The sequence below is a fragment of the Dipodomys ordii genome, unplaced genomic scaffold, assembly GCF_000151885.1.
Source record: "Dipodomys ordii isolate 6190 unplaced genomic scaffold, Dord_2.0 Scaffold94, whole genome shotgun sequence".
Classification (NCBI taxonomy): Eukaryota; Metazoa; Chordata; class Mammalia; order Rodentia; family Heteromyidae; genus Dipodomys; species Dipodomys ordii.
Window position 1 is genome coordinate 803931 of NW_012267310.1, and position 22442 is coordinate 826372.

At 41.3% G+C, this 22442-nt stretch overlaps 1 protein-coding gene across 4 annotated transcripts in view; it reads right to left on the reverse strand.

The window, feature by feature from the left end:
- Nucleotides 1-22442, reverse strand: part of Sh3kbp1 (SH3-domain kinase binding protein 1) — a 337484-nt gene that overhangs the window by 281894 nt on the left and 33148 nt on the right. For 3 of the 4 annotated variants that reach the window (XM_013026514.1, XM_013026511.1, XM_013026516.1), the window contains exon 1: nucleotides 3668-3738. The exons of the other annotated variant lie outside the window; for it this stretch is intronic. In XM_013026514.1, the coding sequence (XP_012881968.1) occupies nucleotides 3668-3707 (40 nt within the window). In that variant the 5' untranslated portion in view covers nucleotides 3708-3738. Of the gene's footprint in view, nucleotides 1-3667; nucleotides 3739-22442 lie in introns of those variants that run through there. 4 annotated transcript variants of the gene reach the window in all.

Below are 22442 nucleotides of genomic sequence, written 5' to 3' on the forward strand. Positions count from 1 at the left end.
TCATTTGTGGTACTTAGAATGTGCCTATTAATCTATAAGTAAACATACTGGATAGTAAGTAAGTGGTTACAAATAAATAAGTATAAGAGACTCTATGGAGAGCTCAAATAGTATAATTCTTTAGCAACATTAAGTCAAAGCCCAACATAAACGTACCAGGAAATGGGTCCTTGCAGGAGGAAGAGTGGGGTCAAGGAAGATGGATATGGGAATGAAGGGAGGAGGGAGGAGAATGTAGTCAAGAATTCATTCTGTATATCAAAAAAATTAAGAAATATAAGGTAAGGGGTGGACCAAAGGGGAGGGCAAAAACATTGGAAGGATGAAACAGATCAAGATGCATTGTACATATAAACTGCTTTGTTAAGTGGCAAAAAAAATCATATTCTCAAAGATTAAAAAAGTAAGGAAAGGGGTGGGTAAGAATGTTGAAAAGGTTGTCAGTGATCACAAAGCACTGTACTCATAAACTGCTTTGTTGAATGGCAACTCCTTTGTACAACTACTTAAAGTTAATAAAAAATATTCCAAAAGACAAGAAAAGAGATGAGAGGGGGATAGAAGGAATTCAGGTCTACTTTGGTGAAATTTCAAGCTGGCTTAGTTGCTGGTTCTGTCACAGCTCTTGAAGCTGGCTTAATTTCTGATATATTTTTTTAATTCCCCTGTCATATTACCTTAACTATCCTGCCTTACTTCCACCCTTGAGCTATGTGTAACTGTTGAGCTATTGGAACTACGTGCAATATGTACAAAAAAACTATTTATGAGCAATATGTAAAAACTGTTTGCCTGAATCATGAAAAAAAAAATGTCTGTTTTCCCCCAGTCTATAACCACAAAATATTCGATGTTAAGTTTCCCAAAAAGCTTACCAAACCTGATAACAAAGGTTTAGGAGCTTTCTTGAGGTCTCCTCAATCCTAAATTAGTACTGTAATATACAGTCATATGGCACAGAACATTTCAGTAAATTGTTAGATCATATATACTATGGTGATCTGATAAGATTATATTACCCAATGCTTACAAGAGGTACTTAAAAGCTGTTTTTGCTGAGCCTATGAATTAAGTAAAAGCTGGATAAAGGGGCTGGGAAAGTGGCTCAGTGGTAGAGCGCTTGCCTTGCATGCATGAGGCCTTGGGTTCGATTCCTCAGTACCACATAAGCAAAAAGAAAAAAGCCGGAAGTGGTGCTGTGGCTCAAGTGGTAGAGCGCTCACCTTGAGCTGAAGAGCTGAGGGACAGCGCCCAGGCCCAGAGTTCAGGCCCTATGACCGGACCAAAAAAAAAAAAAGCTGGATAAAAATTGGGCTCCTAGTTCCCCCACCTCCATTTGTGTCTTTTGATCTGAGCCATTCTCTCTGGCAGTCACTTCGCAATCACCTTGGACACAGGAAAGAACAGGATTTATTGATAAGCATCTTGTGACATCAACTGCTCCTCAGACAGACGACGCCTTCTTTTTTCTTTACTGCCGGTCCTGGGGCTTGAACTCAGGGCCTGGGCACTGTCCCTGAGCTTCTTTGAGCTCAAAGGTAGGGCTACCACTTGAGCCAAAGCGCCACTTCCAGTTTTCTAGTGGATAATTGTCAATAGGAGACACTTGGACTTTCCTGCCCTGGCTGGTTTTGAACCAGGATCCTCAGATCTCAGCCTCCTGAGTAACTAGACTAACAGGTGTGAGGCACCAGTGCCTGGCTGACAATGCCTTCTTATCATCGTGCAGCAAAAGGTAAAAGTACTCCAAAGGTAGATACCAGCCAAAACTCAGGTCAGACCACCCATCAGGCCACAGTGACTAACTTGCTCTTGTTCTCAAGTGATGCAGGATTAACAACTTCTCCAGAACAGCTCCAGAAATAGACTGAGATAATGGTCAATCAGGACATACCTGTGACTGGAAATGCTTAATCACTAGGCATACCTCTCACCCCCCTCCCTCCCTCCCCCCTGCCAGTTTCCTTATTATTTAGCCTAAGGCTAATTAATATATTTTCCCCTCAAGACAACTGTTGATGTACTCAAGTACGGTCTTCCACATAATAAACCTCCTTTCTTTACCCTTCACCATATCTCTTTATTTGGTAAGTAAATCTGAATAGTCAGACCTGATATGTGGACCTCCTACAATTTGAGCCTGGGGCCATCTTAGTTTGTACAAGTGCACTACTGTTCACACAATGAAGCAATCACCTAAGTTAATAAAATAACAGAGGGATACTTGATATTGGATTTTTTGTTTTGTTTTTATTTCTGGGCTATCCTGGGGCTTGAACTCAGGGCCTGGGCACTGTCCCTGAACTTTTCTGTTCAAAGGTAGTACTCTACCACTTGAGCCACAGTTCTACTTCAGGCTTTTTGGTGGTTAATTGAAGATAAGAGTCTCACAGACTTTCCTAAAAGATTGACTTTGAACACTGATCCTCAGATCTCAGCCTCCTGAGCCATGTGTACCTGGCTCTATGTATTAACTACAGTTAACTCTTTTAAAACAAGAACAAAAGGCTTAGAACACTGAGCTAGGCTCTCCAAGGCTTAGCCTATTAGCACCCAGAGAGGAAAGCTGTCAGCTTTTCAGATGTGGAAACTAAAAGCATGGTGGGTAGAATTAGAAGCCTCATCCAGTGCTCCTGGGAGAGGAAAGGAGTAAAGGGAAACAAACGTTCCAGGAAGACCTCTGGTCAAGTGTTCATCTCACAACGACCAACTTAGGAAATATAGCCTTACTTCCTCCCTATGAAGCAAGTTATATTTTCTCTGATCTCCATGTGAACCTTTCCAAGGTAAAGCTAGAAGAGGACAAATGAATTGTGCTTCAAGCCAATGGTTACAAAATAAACAGTCATTTGCCTGCTATGATAAACCAGAAAGATGCTAGTGTATCCAGACTTCTCTTCAATCTTCCTTTGGAGGAGCCCAACATCTTGCCATAGTGGATGCCTGCTGAGGAAGGCTGGAATTCAAAGATAAATAGAGCATAACTGCATAACATTCCAGCCTTCTTCCCAATATCCAATCTAGCTAGCCTGCCTAACTTACCCTTTCTTTAAATTCCCAGTTTAAAAAGGAAGTTATTCCCAACTTTAAAAATGTACCCCCAGTTTAAAGGAAAATTAATCCTGTGGGGCGCCAGTGGCTCACACCTATAATCCTAGCTAGTAGGAGGCTGGGATTTGAGGATCAGTTCGAACTCATCCCAAGCAGGAAAGTCCATGAAACTCTTCTCTCCAAATAAGCACCATAAAAGCCAGAAGTGGAGTAGATCAAGTAGTTAAGCACTAGTCTTAAGCAAAAAAAAACAGGCCCTGAGGTTCAAGCCCCATGACTAGTACAAAAAAAATGTTAACACCCAGGCACTGGTGGCTTACACCTCTAATCCTAGCTGCTCAGGAGACTGAGATCTGAGGATCCCAGTTCACAGCCAGCCAGGTCAGAAAAGTCCATGAGACTCTTATCTCCAATTAACCACCAGAAAACCGGAAGTGTCACTGTGGCTCAAGTGGTAGAGCGCTTGCCTTGAGCTGAAGAGCTGAGGGACAGCACCCAGGCCCAGAGTTCAAGCCCCACGATGGACAAAAAAAAAAGTCAACACTGTTCAAACTTAAGTAATAATGTGGATGCTCCCTGCCTTCTGGCCCCCACAGGAACAGGATTCCCTTCTTACCACCTTCCTGGCTCCTTGGTGTGCCCCTTAGCTCCACCATCCAGCTTACATTTTATATTGACAGATAGTTCTCTGCCCAACAGTGGTGCCACTAAAATGTCAAGTGTCGATCACATTTTTTTGCAAATTGAGTCATTTTCATCAGTACACGAAGGGAGTTTGCTATTTAAAAGATCCTGTGGTTGAATCTTTTGTAACATGAATAATCACTTCCTGCTTTACCTTTCCTGTCAAGATGAATTTTTACGTATCAGGTTTCTCTAAGGGTAGGAAACCTTGTGCAAGGCTTTATCAAGACCTCCTTTCATCCAATGCAATTATCACTTAACTATATGTGTTTACTGAGTATTGAAATGTGGTGCTGAATTGAGATGTACTATAAAAGCCCACCTCATTTCAAAGACTTATTTGAGAAAAAATAAATAGATAATAACTCAAAGAAAAGAAAGAGCTGGGTGCTGGTGACCCATGCCTATAATCTTAGCTACCCTGGAGACTGAGTTCTGAGGATTAGGATTCAAAGGCAGGCCAGGTTGGAAAGTCTGTGAGATTCTCATCCCCAACTAACAACCAAAAAAACTGGAAGTGGAGCTGTGGCTCAAAGTGACAGAATGCTAGCCTTCAGCCAAAAAGCTCGGGGATAGTACTCAAGCCCCTTGACCAATCAAAAATAAACAACTCAAGAATTTTTATATTGATTCTAAGTTACAATACTCTGGATATGTTGGGCTAAAGTACATTGAAATTAATTTCACATGATTTTAGTGTTACTGCTTGGTTATTTAAAATTATAGCTGTAACTTGTATCTTATTTCTATTGCACAGCAATGGTTTAAGATAATACTTGGCTCTGAGGCAATGAGGACCTAAGATTGCACAAACAGGGCCAACACACTTACAAGAGCCCAGGAGAAAGAATATGCCCCCAAAATTATTTCCTTGCCTTGTTTTCAAGAAACTGAAAGCAAAGACAAAACACGAGGAGAAAACTGTTGTTTTAATAGTATCTATTGGGAAACTACCTCTGGCCATGAGCATGAAATTAAAAATACTAAGCTAAATAAAATATGTCAAAGGTATAATCAGGATAACAGTAAACAAAATCCCATATTTAAAGACATCATGGCCAGGAGCTGGTGGTTCATGACTATAATCCTAGCTACTGAGGTGGCTGAGAGCTGAAAAAAATACTCAGGTCATGGCCACGAGCTGGTGGTTCATGACTATAATCCTAGCTACTGAGGTGGCTGAGAGCTGAAAAAAATACTCAGGTCAAAGCCAGCTTGGGTAAGAAAGTCTGAGACTCTAATCTCCAATTAACTAGCCAAAAGCTGGAAGTGGAGTTGTGGCTTGAGTTAGTAATAGAGTGCTGGCCTTTAGCAAAAATGCTTAAGAACCGCACTCAAGGCTCTGAGTTCAAGCCTAGTACTGGCACAAAAAAGAAAAGACACCCTAAAATACAAAACTTAAGAACCTCTCTATCTGAGAAAAAAAATGCTACTCTTCAACTACCAGCTGTGCCAAAAACCAGCCTCCACAAGTTTGCAGAAACCAAAGCTACCTTAACCTAGTGTTTTGGAAAGATACAGCTGGAGGAGATAAGAGATCTGCTTAGAAATGCAAAGCACTTCAACTTTCCTACTCTTCTGCCCTCAAACTTGCTAAATGTCTCCTCCCCTTAAAGATGAAATAGGTGTGTGTGTGTTTTTTTTAACTTTCAGGTTGGCTAAGTCAGAGGCCAAGTAGCTTCTCCTGGCCAACTTCTCATGGTGGCAATGGCAGTGGCATTTGGGCCCCTCCTGCCTTGCACACTGTACTGACTTCCTCTCTCCACACCCAGAGCTCACTGAGCAGCAATTTCATGTCTGCTTACCCCAGCCAATCCACAAGCTCCATCTAGGAAAAGCCCTAATTGTTCCCAGGATTCTATTTCCCTCACCTCATACCTTGAGTCAATCCATATTTGAATAAATCCTAGAGCATGAAGGATAATGAGGATTTCCAATTAATTTCCATCATCCTACACACACACACACACACACACACACACACACACACACACAACACAACACATACAGTGGAAAAGGTCTTGGTGAAAGGTTTTAAATTTAGTAATTTCAGAAGTAGAAACGCTGCACTTATCCCTTTATACTTCTGTGTGAATTCTGAATAAATGTTTAATTTTAATGTTTTATTTCAGGCCTCTGATTGAAAAGAGCACAGAAAATCAAGAAGCAATTTTTCACCAGAAAAGATTTCACACACACAAAAAAAAGACTATGATTGCTGATTACTGGTGACAGAAAGAACATTAGATACCGTCTTGTCAAATCGTTTTCTTAATTTTATAGATGAAGAACTGAGGTCTGGAATATTTTATGACTTGAAGCTTAGAGAGATTGAGAGCTAAATGGCAGTGTCAAGATTAGGACTCCACTCTCCCACGTGTTAGTGCCCCAGAGACAAGGGCAAATCTAAAGAGCAGAGATAGCTGAGACTAGCAATATCTGGACTTCCACATTATTGGAGAGTTTTTTTCTCTTGCCTCATATATCAGAATTTCCAGAATACCCAGGCATTACAACAGCCAGAGACATATAAAGACCTATATTCACATCTAAAGAGATGAAAACAGACTAGGAAGAAGATGGGAACAGGATTGAACATAAACGATGGGGGATACACTACAAGAGATCTTTTGGGACAATGGAAAAATGTCTTAATATTGAAGTGTGGTGCGAGTAGTACAAGGCTGTAAATTTACCAAAACCATATTAAATTCTACACTTAAAATGAGTGTAATTTTTATACCTTTAAAAAAATTTTTTTTTGTTTTTGTTTTTTTGTCAGTCGTGAGGCCTGAACTCTTGGCCTGGGCCCTGTCCCTCAGCTCTTCAGCTCAAGGCGACCACACTCTACCACTTGAGCCACAGCACCACTTCTGGCTTTTATTCTGCTGATGTGGTGCTAAGGAATTGAACCAAGGCCTCATGCATGCAAGGCAAGCGCTCTACCACTGAGCCACCTTCCCAGCCCCTAAAATATTCTTTTTTTTTTCTTTTTTTTTTGTCGGTCGTGGGGACTGAACTCTGGGCCTGAGTGTTGTCCCTGCGCTCTTCAGTTCAAGGCTAGAGCTCTACCACTTGAGCTACAGCTCCAGTTCCTTTATACCTTTTAAAGATTAAAAACTGCCAGATACAGTGGCTCATGCCTGCAATTCTAGCTACTCAGGATATAAACATTAGGAGAATTATGGGTTGAGGCCAGTCCAGGCACAACAAAAAAGTCTGTGAGACCCCATCTCAAATAAATAAAAAGCTGGACATGCTGGTATATGCCCATCATCCCAACTAGACAGGAAATGTACATAGGATTGAAGTCCAGGCTGGCCCTGCCATAAATGAGAGACCCTACTCAAAAAAACAACTACAACGCTGGGTCCTGGTGGCTCATGGTTGGTTGGCTCACGCCTGTAATCCCAGCTACTCAGGAAGCTGAGATCTGAGAATTGAGCTTCAAAGCTAGCCCAGGCAGAAAAGTCCAGGAGGCTCTTATCTCCAATTAATCACAGAAAAAGCCACAAGTGGAGCAGTGGCTCAAGTGGTAGAGCACTAGCCTTGAGCAAAAAGAAGCTCAGGAACAATGCCCAGGCCCAATGCTCAAGCCCCAGGACCAGCAAAAAACAAAACTGCGGCCAAAAAAAGCCTGGGGTCGTGGTTCAAATGGTAGAATACTTGCCTAGTAAGTGCAAGGCCCTGAGCTCAAAATACAGTATTGCCAAATATAAAGTTAAAAATTATAAGCCTGTGGTGTGTATTTAGGAACTTACTACTATAAACATTTGTTATTAAAATGGCTGCCAGCCAACTACCAGGAAGAGACACTCCCCATCTAGAGAGGGAAAACAATTTTGGGAGTTTCCCCTCACCCATGAGAGACAGTATGGTCACAATAACATGTCCTGTACTGCATCAGCCAATGTATGGGTACATGTCCGAACTGAATCATAGCACCATGACAAGGACTGAGAGTAGCTGGGGTAAGTTCCCATAAGGGAACTCAGAATAGGTAAAGGAACACCACACCAGGGCTGCCTGATAGTCATCTTCCCAGAAACAATTCTCCAACTTCAACATCCAATCTGTAAAAGCACAACACAGCCTTCTTAGACATCATTTCTTCTTCAGTTGAGAAAGTTCATGTCTGTTACTTGCAACCAGTGGCCCTAACACAGTCATTAATCAATTTTTTGCCAGTCCTGGGGCTTGAACTCAGGGCCTGGGCACTGTCCCTGAGCTGCTTTTGCTCAAGACTAGACTCTACCACTTGAGCCACAGCTCCACTTCCATCTTTCTCTGTTTATTTGGTACTAAGGAATAGAACCCAGGGCTACGTGCATGCAAAGCAAGCACTCTACCACTAAGCTATATTACCAGACCATTTTTAAAGAGTATATTCTCTCCTACACAAGTCTGCAGAAGGCCAAGTTGTTGCCATGCAGTACTTTCCCACAGTCTCGTAGATGGGATGAGAACCTGGATCTCCCAGCTCAAGGGCACATCTGCTGCAAGCATCTCCAAGTACAGGAGAGCTGACCTATATGCAAACCAGCCCCACTTTCCTTTGGGGATCTTCCTAGACACACCAGTCAGAAGCACCAAAGCAACAAGGATGTAATTCCTAAGGCCTGATTATGCTACATACTGAACATTCGCTTCTCTAAGGAAGGCAGGCTCAGAACTCAGACCCTAATGACAAAGGGACACTGGGTGTGAACTCTCCCAGAGTATGAGGAAGTACATCATTGGCCAGGAGAGCTTCCCACACAGTTTAGCAAGGCCTGCAGTTGGCCCAAGGGCAGCTCAAATAAGTAGGTGTCAGCAGGAAAAAGAGAAAAGATAGAAATCAAGACTGAGGAGGAAAGATAAACTCAAGTGTGTGAGAGTAAAGCTAGGTCCACTTCATCTGTCTTTAGACACTCCTGTCATTTACTGTTTTGAAGGAATTCTGGCCTGCCTGCCCATCCCACCCTTCTTCATGCTTCCATCTAAGCATCTTTACAAAGTTTCGAATTAACTCCAGACTAAAGAAACATTTACTAGTTGTATGAAATTGTAAGGTCTGCACAGGGACACCTCCTTACTTCTTGGCTAAGTTTCCACCCAGTATCTGTTACCTAGGTAACTGGCACACCTGGAAGCAGTCACCTTCCCCCTGCTAGGTCACATCCTGGGCCACCTCTGGTCACATGCCTCCCATCTGACCATAGGAGGGTCCCAGATTCTGAGGTCACATCCAGATCCAGTGTGGCCATACCTTTCCCCTACCTGGCCACACCTCTTCCTGTCCTAGGCCTAGATAAGTCTCAGCCTGGGGGTGGGTCTCCCCTTTTTCTGCCATGCCTCTCCACCATGTATGGTGGGGACAGCAGTTCGGTAAATAAACTTCTTTTCCAGCCTGAATAGCATGTAGTGTTCTCTTCATTGACTACCTAACGAAACCTACCTATTTAATACACCTTACAGAAATGAGGTAAGATACTTTGCTTGGGTTCATTTTCTTTGTGTTTAAAATCAGGCAGATCTGGCATAAGAACAAGATTATACCTGCAAGCTCTTGTATACAGAAACTGCTCCATTAATAATCGACACTATTCTTCTAGGCCATTATTGTACTGTGTTAGGAGGACGTCCATGTATGCTCCTTCCTTCCTTACTCCTTGAAAAGGGCAGATCATATCACCATCATCATACCCTCCGTGCCTAGCATCTGGCACAAACTTGGCACTTTATAAATGTCAGTGATCAGATGCATCCATATAATACCAGTAGTGTCCTCAGCATTAACTTCAAACCACACCTTCTCATTCAGCCCAAGGAAGTTACAAATGTGGACCATAGTTACACTCGAAGGCTAGAGAAAGTCAAAGTCAAACATGACTGGTTAGACACAAAATAAGAATGACCCACGCACTGGTCCAAGGCTTTCAAGTGCTACTGTAATCCATCTCAATGCCATTCCTACCTCTGACATGACCATTGTCCTCTAACAATAAATGATCAGAGAATGGTACTGAGGTCTAGACAGGAAAGTTTTTACAAAGCCTGGAGGCTTTTGGAGCCAATGTTCTGAAGCCTCAGGAACAAACAACCAAGGGTCTCGAAAAATGTTATTAAGCACCTACAGATTACAATTAACCCTTGAAGCAATACTAGCCCACTGGGCTTTTCACAAGGCATTAGACTGATTAAGAATAACTTGACTAGAAAGAGACTTGTTAAGTGAAAAAGGAAACATATAGAATGTCTGTTGATGAGTCTGTAGATTTAAAAAAAAAACAGTGAAGACGGCCAACAAGGCCAGCTTGGGCAAAAGCATGAGATGCTATTTGATAAAACCACCTAAATGTACAAAGTGTGAGGGTATGGTTCAAGTGTCAAAGACATGGTTTAACAAGCATACGGTCTTGAGTTCAATCTCCAGTACCACAAATATATACATACATACATGCATAAGGAGTAAAGACAACTGGTTATAGTTGGTTCATCAATATAAAAAATGGTTCTGCAAAACAATCATGGAAGGGAAAATAACCACTTAGAACACCAATTTAATAAAATGTCAGTTTAATCACAACAGTTTAGCCACTTAAAGAAGATACAACCTTTTTTAATTCAAGAACAATATGAATGTTGTTTTACATAAATGTTTTACAATTTTAAGCAATACAATGGCTTAAGGATGAGCAGAGATTTTCCCCAATTTTATCAGAGCCTGATTCCCAGACTCCAAGGAGACCAAAAGATAAGTGACTAATTAGAAAGTGACCCCTTGCCTTTCTCAGTGGGAAGAACCTCTGTTAGTCAAGGCTGAGACTGAATACCTTAGCCAAACAACTTAAGGGAGGAAAGGTTTATTTTAGTTCATACTTTTGAATATTTCTCTTCATCATTAGAGGAAAGAGACAGACAGAAAGCCTGAGCATTACTCATCTTCTAGGTGGTTCTAAATCCAATCAAATTGACAAGATTAACCATCGTGAGCCAGGTACCAGTAGCTCATGCCTATAATCCTAGCTACTCTGGAGACCGAGATCGAAGGATCACAGTTCAGACAGAAACTCCTGAGAAACTCTCTCTCTCCAATTAAACAGCAAAATGCCAGACTGGAGGCATGATTCAAGTGGTTGAGTGCCAGAAGTGAGCACAAAAATCAAGTGAGAGGGGCCTTGATATCAAGCCCCAGTACCAGGGGAAAAAAAAGTTTAACCATTACAAATCCGAAAGATTTCTTGGCCAATCTGAATATCTAAACCTTAAAACAGAAGAAGAAACAGACAAATGACTTTATACTACATACTAATTTAACTATAGGTTATGCAAAATAGAATAACTAGAAAACATTGCTTCCTCCACACTCCAAACAACTCCTGTCATTAAATAATTTTGTTAAACAGAGACTGCAGATATGGTTGAAACATTTTTGAATATTTGAATATAGTTAACATATCTAAAGTAGGCGTGGGGAACATCTGACACTTAGGTTGTATACAGCCCTTGCTATCATTTGGTAGATGACAGGACACACACAGATGCTTCTCTTTGGCTGCCCATGGCAAACTGTATTGATAATTTTGTTTAAGCCCTCAAAGGATGTCATACAAATCCAAATGGCCCTTGGCAGAAGAAAGGTTCCCCACCTCTGAAGAGATTTATTCAAATAAAATTCATGAGCCCCTGGGAATGTGGCTTAGTGGTAGAGTGCTTGCCTAGTATGCATGAAGCCTGGGTTCGATTCCTCAGTACCACATAAACCAAAAAAGCCAGAAGTGGCACTGTGGCTTAAGCAGTAGAGCACTAGCTTTGAGCACAGAAAGGATCAGGGACAGAACCCCAGGCTCTGAGTTCAAACCCCATGAATAAGAAAAAAAATTCATGAGCTCCATAGTACAAGATACTTTCTAAGGGTTGTCATAGAATGTAACACTTGCTTTTACCTAGGAGAGAATGAGGAAGATTGGAAAATGCCTTTATTTTTGGACATGCTTCAGGGTAACTAAAACTGAGTCGACTGTGAGAGGCAGAGTCCAGGTCAAAGGAAGGGTAGTTAAGAACAAGACTACAGAAAAATAGAGTTAGAGATGGAGACGAGGTCTGAGTCACGGCATGGCCTTGCGCTGACGAGAAATGCATTCTGGTAAGAGAGAAAGTAGACAAGAAAGTGAGAGGAAACCACAGTGAACCTTCACTGCCTTCCTCAGGCAGATTTCATGATCTCCTTCAGGCTTCATTTACGCCCCTTGGTTACAGGAGTCCATGCGTAAGAATCCTGCAACTCTGAGTATATAGAAGGCAGGAGAGAAGTAGAGAGTTAAATTTCCCCAAAGGAAAGGCACATTGCCCAATGTTTATTCCTTCTTGAAATACCTAGCAGAGTATATGGCCTCATCAGACACTCAAGAAATGCTTGCTGTTGAGGAGAAACTCAAAAGTGATTCTGATGAAAAGCTGAGAGTCCAAGAAAATGAGATTTGAAACAAATGCATAAGACTAAAAGCAGATGAGAATGGCTTAACAGTGGCTCTTCAAAGCTGTCTAGACTTTTAAACTGTCATAAGCACCACTACTTGGAAGTCTCAAACATCTAATCAAGAGATAACATCTAGCACTGTAGTATGGAGGTTGTTGGTGAAGAAGGCATTAGATAGTTTCATCACAAGGTTTACTTGGTAGATGTGAATATATCATATATCAACATAGTAACTATCACTAGAGGTTCCTTGTTTGTTTGCCTGGTGCCAGTACCAGGGCTTGAACTCAAGGCCTCATGCTCTCAGTTGGTTATTTTTGCTCAAGGCTAGCCTACTAGCAGTTCCAGCTGTTTTGTTTTGTTTTTGTTTTTTTTGCTGATTAACTGGAGATGAGATTCAGCCATTTTTCTGCCCAGTCTGGCTTTAAACCTCTTTCCACAGGTTTGTTTTGCTTTGTTTGTAGGTCATGAGGCTTGAATTCTGGGCCTGGGTACTGTCCCTTAGCTCTTCAGCTCAAGGCTAGCACTCTACCACTTGAGCCACAGCGCCACTTCCAGTTTTCTGGTAGTTTATTGGAGATAAGAGTCTCACAGACTTTCCTGCCTGGGCTGGCTTTGAACCACGATCCTCAGATCTCAGCCTCCTGAGGAGCTAGGATTGTAGGCATGAGCCACTGGCAGGTCTCAGTTTTCTGAGTAGCAAGGATTTCAGGCTTGAGCTAAGCACCCAGCTAACACTGAGTTTTGAGTCATGTGGGTTAGCATTTTCAATAGCATTTTTAATTCTGAAAAATAATTTTGAATAAAAGCTGGTTCAGTATGTATTTCAAGTATGTTTTCTTAATAGCTGAAATGTAAATATTTTGCCACAGTATCAGAAAACTAACATAAAACAGAAGTGAATTTACACCTCGTTTTCTTTCCTTTGTAGGTGACAATTTAAAGTTGGACAAATAAAGTAAGACCTAAATAAACTGGACTGGAGTTTAAAAGTTACAAAGCCATTTTCAAAACTGAAACACAAGCCAATAAAAACAAATACATAGATAGAAGATCAACAGTACCACACCAAGGGAGTTCTAGAGTTATGATCTAAGAACATTAATATATGCATTTTTCCAGAAGTATCTACATTTTCCAGAAATATATACATTTTGTACACTTAAACTTTTTTCTTTTTGCTGAGTGTATTTGAATTGAGCAAATGGGTTTCACTGTGATACTTCCATATGTATATATGTGTATATATATATGTACATATACTTGGATTAAATTTCACCTCTCATGTTAATCTTTCTTACATTTAATTTTCTTTTTTTTTCTTTTGGCCAGTCCTGGGGCTTGAACTCAGGGTCTGGGTGCTGTCCCTGTGCTTTTTTGTTCAAGGCTAGTGCCCTATCACTTGAGCCACACCTCCACTTCTCGCTTTTTGGTGGTTACTTGGAGATAAGTCTCACAAAGTTTCCTGCCTGGCCTGGCTTTGAACCATGAATGGCAAATCTCAGCCTCGTCAGTAGCTAAGATTTCAGGCATGAGCCACTGGCACCCAGCCACATTTGCATTTCTAAATACCATTTTTCATTAAAAGGAAGCCAAGAAGTCTTAGACAAATGGCTCTTTGCAGTAGAGGACAGGAAAGGTGATAAACTTTGACCATATGTCACCCAAAGAAAGCAAGGAAGCTGGGCACCGGTGGCTCACGCCTGTAATCCTAGCTACTCAGGAGGCTGAGATCTGAGGATCGAGGTTCAAAGCCAGCCCCGGCAGGAAACTCCGTGAGACTCTTATCTCCAATAAACCACTAGAAAACTGGAAGTGGCGCTGTGGCTCAAGTGGTAGAGTGCTCGCCTTGAGCTGAAGAGCACGGGGACAGTGCCCAAGCCCAGAATTCAAGACCCAAACCGACAAAAAAAAAAGAAAGAAAAGAAAAAGAAAGCAAGGGAGCCATCACAACTACTAGGGTCAAAGGAAGAAGAGAAGAGGGAGAGGAGAATGCAGTCAAAAGCCAATATATATCCTACAAAATTAAGAAGAGCGAAGGAAAGGGTAGGGAGAGGAGGGATGGGTGAGAATGTTGAAAGGTATGGCATTGACCAAGACATACTGTATTCATAAACTGTTTGCATGTCCTTTGTACAACTACTTAAAAATATTTTTTATTTAAAAATAGGGGGGATGGAGGTGTTGAAGAGGTAGAGAGGGAAGGGAGGATAGTAGGGGAAATACAAAGGAGGGGGGAACAATGCTCGATAGGAAATGTACTCATTACCTTCCTTGTGTCACTGTAACCACTCTGTACAGTATCTTTACAATATAAAATATTTTTAAAAAATAAATAAAAACTAGTCAGGCTCCAGTGTCTCACATCTGTAATCATAGCTACTCAGGAGGCTGAGATCTGAGGATCACAATTCAAAGCCAGCCAGGGCAAGAAAGTCCATGAGACACTTACCTCCAATAAACCACTCAGAAAACGGAAGTGGCACTGTGGATCAAGTGGTAGAGCGCTAGCCTTGAGCTGAAGAGCGAAGGGACAGTGCCCAGGCCCAGAGTTTAAGCCCCGCAATCGATCAAAAAATAAAAATAAATGAATAAATAAAAACTACTAGGATCATGTCACACAAATTCAGAATCAAATGCAAAGAACCTCACACTGACCACAAATGGAACAATATACAATACTGCAATGGATAGCCACCATGGCCTAAAAGACATCAAGCAAGTTTTATGTCTCACAGGTTATATGTGTTTAACATTTGTACTATTAAATATCATCGTCACCTTTGGAAGATGCTAGTGAACCAATTCCTTATTTTGAAAATTGCTAAATTAAGAGAAAGAATATGAATTCAGAATAACTAGAGAGTACACAAGAAATGATTTTTCTCTAGAACAGTATCTCAAATAATAAATGACAAAGGAATGAGAAAATAGGACAGCCAATTCTTTGTAACCTCTACTGTAATGAAGACCTTGGGCAATGATCACTAACAGAGGCTGATGTTACCATAAGAGAGATAACCAGGTATTGAGAGCCTTGGGACAGAGGTATGTGTCACCTGCAGTGGAATATTCTTGCCAGTGAGCTAAACCTGAATGGGATCAATTTACAAGAATTTATAGGAATTCCAGTCCATATCCTAGAAGAATGCAAAGTCCTGAGCTCTTGAGGGTGGAATGTGAGCATAGGTTAATGAGCATGCATGAGCAAGAACAAGGAAATGCCCTGGGCTACAGAAGTCCAGTCTAAAAACCCAGATGCTCACACCTTGGACCAGTTATTAAGTGAATTACCCTATATCCTTATAGAACCCACTTCCTGAATCAATTTGAACCTGGAAAGGTCAAGAAAATCAAATGGAAAAGGCAGAGACTCAAATGTGTAAGGCCATGCCTTCTCACATCCAGGTATTCCATATGCGTCAGCCAAACAATTTGGGAAGGTTCTTCAGTTTCACACACCACATTCTATTCAATAAAATCCCAATCCCTCACAGCTTCTGTGTAATGAATCCTTATCTGGTACTGTCCACCTCACCCCTTGAGATGTACTAACCCTGTTCAAACAATTGGCCCTTGCCCAAACTGTCTGTCTTACTCCCCTAGAGGTATAATTCTGCTTTCCTAATTAATCACACTTTACTATCAAAAAATAGATCTGGAGGTTCAGAAATGTATTAAATAGCACCCTAGGGTGTAGTCAAGACCCAAATGAAGACCATAGTAAATACTCAATTTCTTCAAAGTCACCAAAAATGAAATCACAAAAGAAAAAGAAATGAAGATGGGGCCAGGCGCCAGTGGCTCACGCTTATAATCCTAACTACTCAGGAGTGTAATATCTGAGGATTACCATTCAAAAGCAGCCTGAGCAGAAAACTTCCCATGAGACTCTCATCTCCAATTAACCACTCAAAAACCGGAAGAGGCACTGTGGCTCAAGCGGTAGATTGCTAGCCTTGAGCACAAAGAGGCTCAGGGACAGCACCCAGGCCCTGAGTTCAAGCACCATAACCAACAAAAAAGAAAAGGAAAAAAATGAGATGGAGAAACCTAGATTAAAACAGACTCAAAGGTAACTGAACACCTACAAATGTCTTCCAAAGCCTGCCTCAAACGCTTTCTTAAACATTTTAACTATATGCAAAACTGGATGTCTGATGATAAGGGAACTTTGGTAGAAGTTGTAGCTTTTCAAATGTTATTAGTTTATGGTTTGAGAAAGAATCCAAATCTTTACAAAATCCATGATGAAACACTTCCGCATTGTTAAAATAGCCTAAACATGCCAAGTGACACCACTTAAAAGATGAAGAGAAAAATCTTAACACTGGCGTAACTCTAGCTGGTGTAATCACTATTTCATAAGAGATTCAACTAACCATGCTATGAACAGCAATGCACTTGAAAAGGGAGATGTATTTTTTTAAGTAACAGATATTAAAAGTGTGTGTGTGTGTGTGTGTGTGTGTGTGTGTACTTGATTTCATTATATAAAGGCACTGGTTATCTATACATGGATCCAAAATATCTTCCTTTTTAGTAAAAGTTTGTTTTCTGGAATGAGAAATATAAAATACCAAAAAATATCAAGTGATCATCGCCCTGCAAGAGATGCATTGCAGACAACACTAATCTGTGTTTACTTTGGATGGTGAACAATATTTAATCCTAATTCCTTTTGTTGTTGTTTTTGTTGCTGCTGCTTTGCTACAGACGGAACTCAAAGCCTTGCACATACCAGGCAAGTGCTCCACTGCTGACCTACATTCCCAGCCCTTGGTGGGGTTTTTTGTTTTGTTTTTTGGTCAGTCGTGGGGCTTGAACTCTGGGCCTGGGCACTGTCCCTCGGCTCTTCAGCTCAAGGCTAGCACTCTACCACTTGAGCTACAGCGCCACTTCCAGCTTTTCTCTATTTATGTGGTGCTAAGGAATGGAACCCAGGACCTCATGCATACAAGGCAAGCACTCTACCACTGAGCCACATTCCCAGTCCTGCCCTTAGTGTTTTGAAACAGGGCTTTACCGAGTAGTTCAGGCTGGCTTTGAACCATGTAACCCAGGCTGACCTTGAATGGACTTTTTCCTCTTGCCTCCTGACTGCTAGGATTATAGGCATATGCTACCATATCCACCTTCCTAATGCAATGGTGTCTCACTACGGTAACCCTAGCTACTCAGGAGGCTGAGATCTGAGGATCAGCTGTTTTTGTTTTGTTTTTTGGCCAGTCCTGGGGCTTGAGCTCAGGGTGTGGGCACTGTTCTTGAACTTTTTCTCTGTGTGTAGTACTGAGGAATCAAACCCAAGGCTTCATGCATGCAAGGCAAGCACTCTTCTTCTAAGCCACATTCCCAGCCCAGGATCACATTTTAAAGCCAGCCCACACAAGAAAGTCTGAGACTCTTATCTCCAATTAACCACAAAAAAACCAGAAGTGGAGCTGTGGCTCAAAGTGGTAGAATGTTAGCCTTGAGCACAAAAGTTCAGGGACAGCACCCAGGCACTGAGTTCAAGACTTACGACCAATAAAATAAATTGTGTGTGTGTGTGTGTGTGTGTGTGTTGTGTGTGTGTGTGTGTGTGTGTGTGTGTGTGTGTGTGTGTGTGTGTGTGTGTGTGTGTGTGTGTGTGTGTGTGTATGCACTTTGGAAGACAGGTGCTCTACTGCTAGGCCTATGCCTCAAGCTGTCTGTGATCATTCTGAATTTGGGCTTCTTGAGTTCTCCATTATGAAAGGAAGACTTCATTTAGGTGTACAAGTGACACCAAAATGATTATGAATATTCTTTTTTAATTGTACAAAGAAGTTTCATTTTCAACCTGTCCATATTAAATAATTGAGCTTCATTATATTTATCCCCATTCTTTTTTAAATTATATTTTTATTATCTTTAAGTAGTTGTACAAAAGACATGCCCTACCACTTAGTCATGTCTCCAGTCTTGATGTCGCAATCATGTTGGGGATATTGCTTTTTTCATTTTGTTTTTTGGTGCCAGTCCTGAAGATTGAACACAGGGCCTGGGCATTGTCCCAGAGCTTGGGTTCAAGGCTAGTGCTCTATCACTATGAACCACAGCACTATTTTCAGCTTTCTGGTAGTTAATTGGAGATAAGAGTCTCAGGAACTTTCCTGCCTGGGCAAGTTTTGAATTGTGATCCTCAGATCTCAGCCTCCTGAGCAGCTAGGATTACAAGCGTGAGCCACCAACATGCCCAGCACGTTTTCTTTTCTTTTTTCTTGTTCCTAACAGAGCCTTTATCTTTCTTTATTTGTTTGCTTGCTTTGAGGTTGGGCCTTGCTTTGTAGCTCAAACTGGCCTATCAAAGTACACACATAAATATAGGTTGTAGGCTCAAATATGAAACCAAGGCACTCCACTCATAAATTTTTCACTATTTTCCCAGACAAGAATGGCACTTTGATCCAGTCTTTATTGAGAGTCTGAAGAAACATGGCATCATGCCAGACAACTAGAAAGGAGTCAAGGGTACATCATATAAGAGAAGCCAAGAAATGATAGAGAAGAGAAAGTATTTACTTCTCTGTCACTGGATAAAAAGAGATCACTGTTACAACAGGGAAATAAATACATGAAGATGAGGGGACACTGTGGAGCTGACACCTTCTTTTGCATAGCAATGAAGGTCAACTGTTCTGAAGGTCAACTGTGTGAGGAGAATCTAAAGAATTTCAGAAAAGTCTGGAATACCGGAAGGTGGCTCAGTGGTAGAGTGCTTGCCTTGCAAGCATGAGGCCCTGGGTTCGATTCCTCAGCACCACCTAAGCAGAAAAAGCCAGAAGTGGTGCTGTGGCTCAAGTGGTAGAGCGCTAGCCTTGAGGTGAAGAGCTGAGGGACAGCGCCCAGGCCCAGAGTTCAGGCCCTACATGTGTGTGGGGGGGGGCCAGTCAGGCCCCACGTGTGTGTGTGTGTGTGTGTGTGTGTGTGTGTGTGTGTGTGGTCGGTCAGTCATGGGGCTTGAACTCTGGGCTTGGGCGCTGTCCCTCAGCTCTTCAGCTCAAGGCAAGCACTCTACCACTTGAGCCACAGTGCCACTACCCTTTTTCAGGTAGTTTATTGGAGTCTCACGGACTTTCCTGCCCCTGCTTTGAACTGTGATCCTCAGATCTCAGCCTCCTGAGTAGCTAGGATTACAGGCATGAGCCACAAGCACCTGGTTTGTCCATGAGACTCTTATCTTCAATAAACTCCCAAAAATCCAGAAGTAAAGCTGTGGCTCAACTGTAGAGCACTAACATTGAGTGAAAATGCTAAGAGCTTCTAAGTTCAAGCCCCAGTACTTGCAAAAAAATAAATAAATCACATAATGTCCTGTAAAAGCTTATAATTATTTCTTAAACCAGGAGTTGGTAGGTATTTTTTCCTAAAAAAAATAGCCAGACAATAAATATGTCAGGTTTTATGGGCCTTATGTTCTAATTCTACTGTTACAAGGATAGGCAGCCATAGACAATACACAGAAACAAGAAACATGACTCTGTTCCAATAAAAAAAATTTTTATTTGCAAAAATCACCAGCAGGCCAGATTTGGCTTTTAGATCATAATTCATCAACCCTTATCTTATACTGTTAATTCCTTTTATTACTCCTAACATTCTACATCATATTACCCCAAATCAGGTTCAAAATCCTTAAAGAAGGGACTGTTTCCTGCCTGGAACACTGCTAGGTATCCAAGGAGAAAGTGTGTGTGTGTGTGTGTGTGTGTGTGGTGTGTGTGTGTGTGTGTGTGTGAAGCATTTGAGTATGTGTTGAGTGATATGCCCCAAATTGCAATTAAGCTTTTTTTGTCATTTTTATTGTGCACAGTGAAGGTACAAACCTTAATTTATAACAACTAGTGCTAACTCAATTGGACTATGTATCATAAAGTGGTTTTTAACTTTCCTAGTCTACTCCTTTGTTAGTTATTTTTCTTCTAGTTATTTCTACATATGGAATAATACATTCATTCCAGCAGCTACTTAACAGATAAACACATTCCACAAGTGATTTCCCATCCATAGGAAGAACCAGGGCTTTCTGCAGAGGGCAGTGCCCATGGGGGAATTCAACATTTCCCCCGTTACATCCCAGGAATACAACAGGAGAAAAGAATGTGCATAGGAAATAGTTAAGCTTTCAGAAAGAAGATATCTATGAACCACTACTCCCCACAAAAGCAGACATGAAACAATTACTTAAAACCAAAATAAAATTAATTTTAGACTGAGTTAGTGACAGTTCCTGTCACATGCTTCTAAACTGTAACACAGGGAAAAAAGTAGACATGTTCTGGAGAGTTTCAAAATGCAATAAACTACATTATCAGTACCTCCTCCAGCAAAAAAATCAGCCTGCTTTTGATCATGTTAAAATAGATCATCTAACTAGTGCTGGTGGCTCACAACTGTAATCCTAGAAACTGAGAATCCTAGAGGCTGAGAACTAAGGATCATGGTTCAAAGCTAGCCTAGGTAGGAAAGTTTGTGAGACTCTTATCTCCAATTAACTACCAAAAAGCCAGAAGTGATGCTGTGGCTCAAGTGGTAGAGCACTAGCCTTGAACACAAAAGCCTAGGCCCTGAGCTCAAACCCAAGCCTGGCACAAAATAATAATAATAATTATAATAATAATAATGATAAAATAGGTCATATATAAAGAGATTTTTTTCAGAATGAAAAACTAAGTGGGTCCCAGAAAACCCAAGACTTCACTTCCTGTCAGTTGTGATAGTTAATGGTGATAAAAACCCCATTTCCTTTCCTCACCTCAAATAAAGGCAGAAGTAGCACAGAAAATGCAGGTCCATGTCACTAAAGTCCCCTCGCACCCACTTAAACATTTGAAGAGCTGTAAAGGTCTGTTATGGAAAAGAGCATTCTTCTACCCTCTATCAACTATCCCTCTTCTGTAACAACTACGTGGCTTCTATGTCTCTCCATTTTCTAAACAAGATGCTAATATTGCTTCACCTTGATGCTTTTCACTCAGGCGTTTTTGTCTGCTTTCCCAACATAGGAGTTCAAGTGTGATCTCCTGCCCTATCTCCTGCACATACTTACAAACTATCCACTTTGCCTTGCCCCCTCAATATGGTTGCAGTATAATTTGGGTTGCATCAGTGTTAAATGCTATTATGATAGAATTGTTTTTAGGGTAGGACCTAACCCAATGAACCAATGTCCTTACTAAAAAAGAAATCTCTACAGCCAGACATGGTGGCTCATATGTTTAACCCATATACTTGGAAGGCAGAGATCAAAAGGACAGTGGTTTGAAGCCAACCTGGGCAAAAAGCGTGAGACCCTATCTGAAAAGTAACAGAACAAAAAGGGCTACGGAAATGGCTCAAGTGGTAGAGGACTTGCCAATCAAGTGAGAAGCTCTTAGTTCAAACCCCACTGCTGCCAAAATTTATTTAAATTATTTTTTAAATGAGCCAGACACCAGCGGCTCATGCTTGTAATCCTACCTACTCAGGAGGCTGAGATCTGAGGATTGCAATTTGAAGCCAATCCAGAAAGAAAAGACCATTGTGAGACTCTTATCTCCAATAAACTACTCAAAAACCAGAAGTGGTGCTTTGGGTCAAGTGGTAGAGCACAAGCCTTGAGCACAAAGAGGCTCAGGGACAGTGTCCAGGCCCACAACTGACCAAAAAAATATTTAAAATGAAAAAAAATCTACACACAGAGACAGAGAGGTAAAATGCTACAAAGAGACAAACAGGTATAAGCCAAGAAGGCAGTTCTGCAACAGAGCCTTCCCTTACAACTCTATGAAAGAACCAACTCCACCAACACCTTGAGGTTGGACTTCTAGACTCTAGAACTGTAGGGCCACAAATATCTATTGTTTAAGAAACCCAGTCGGTTGTACTTTGTTCAGGCAGCCCCAGAAAATTATCCTAAGTATTTTTACAGCATTAAAACTACACAAGCATTACTGAAAGCCTAGCCACATGGTATAATAAGATTATGTTTCTTTTCCATTTTGAGTTTTTTCCCCCCTGGAGCTAATAAGTTTTTGTTCCTTCTTGGTGAAAAGTATATCTAAATGAATATAACTCCAAATGTATCCTCCCTTGTCTAAATCCCTTCTCAAATGGTTTACCTGCTTCAATAAAGTCTATTCACTTCATTCTCCTTCAGAGCCTTCTAACCTGTACAGGGGCACAGTGAACGTTGAAGTGCACTAACAGGCGAGGTGCTCTCTATCCTTGATAGAACCTCAAGAGA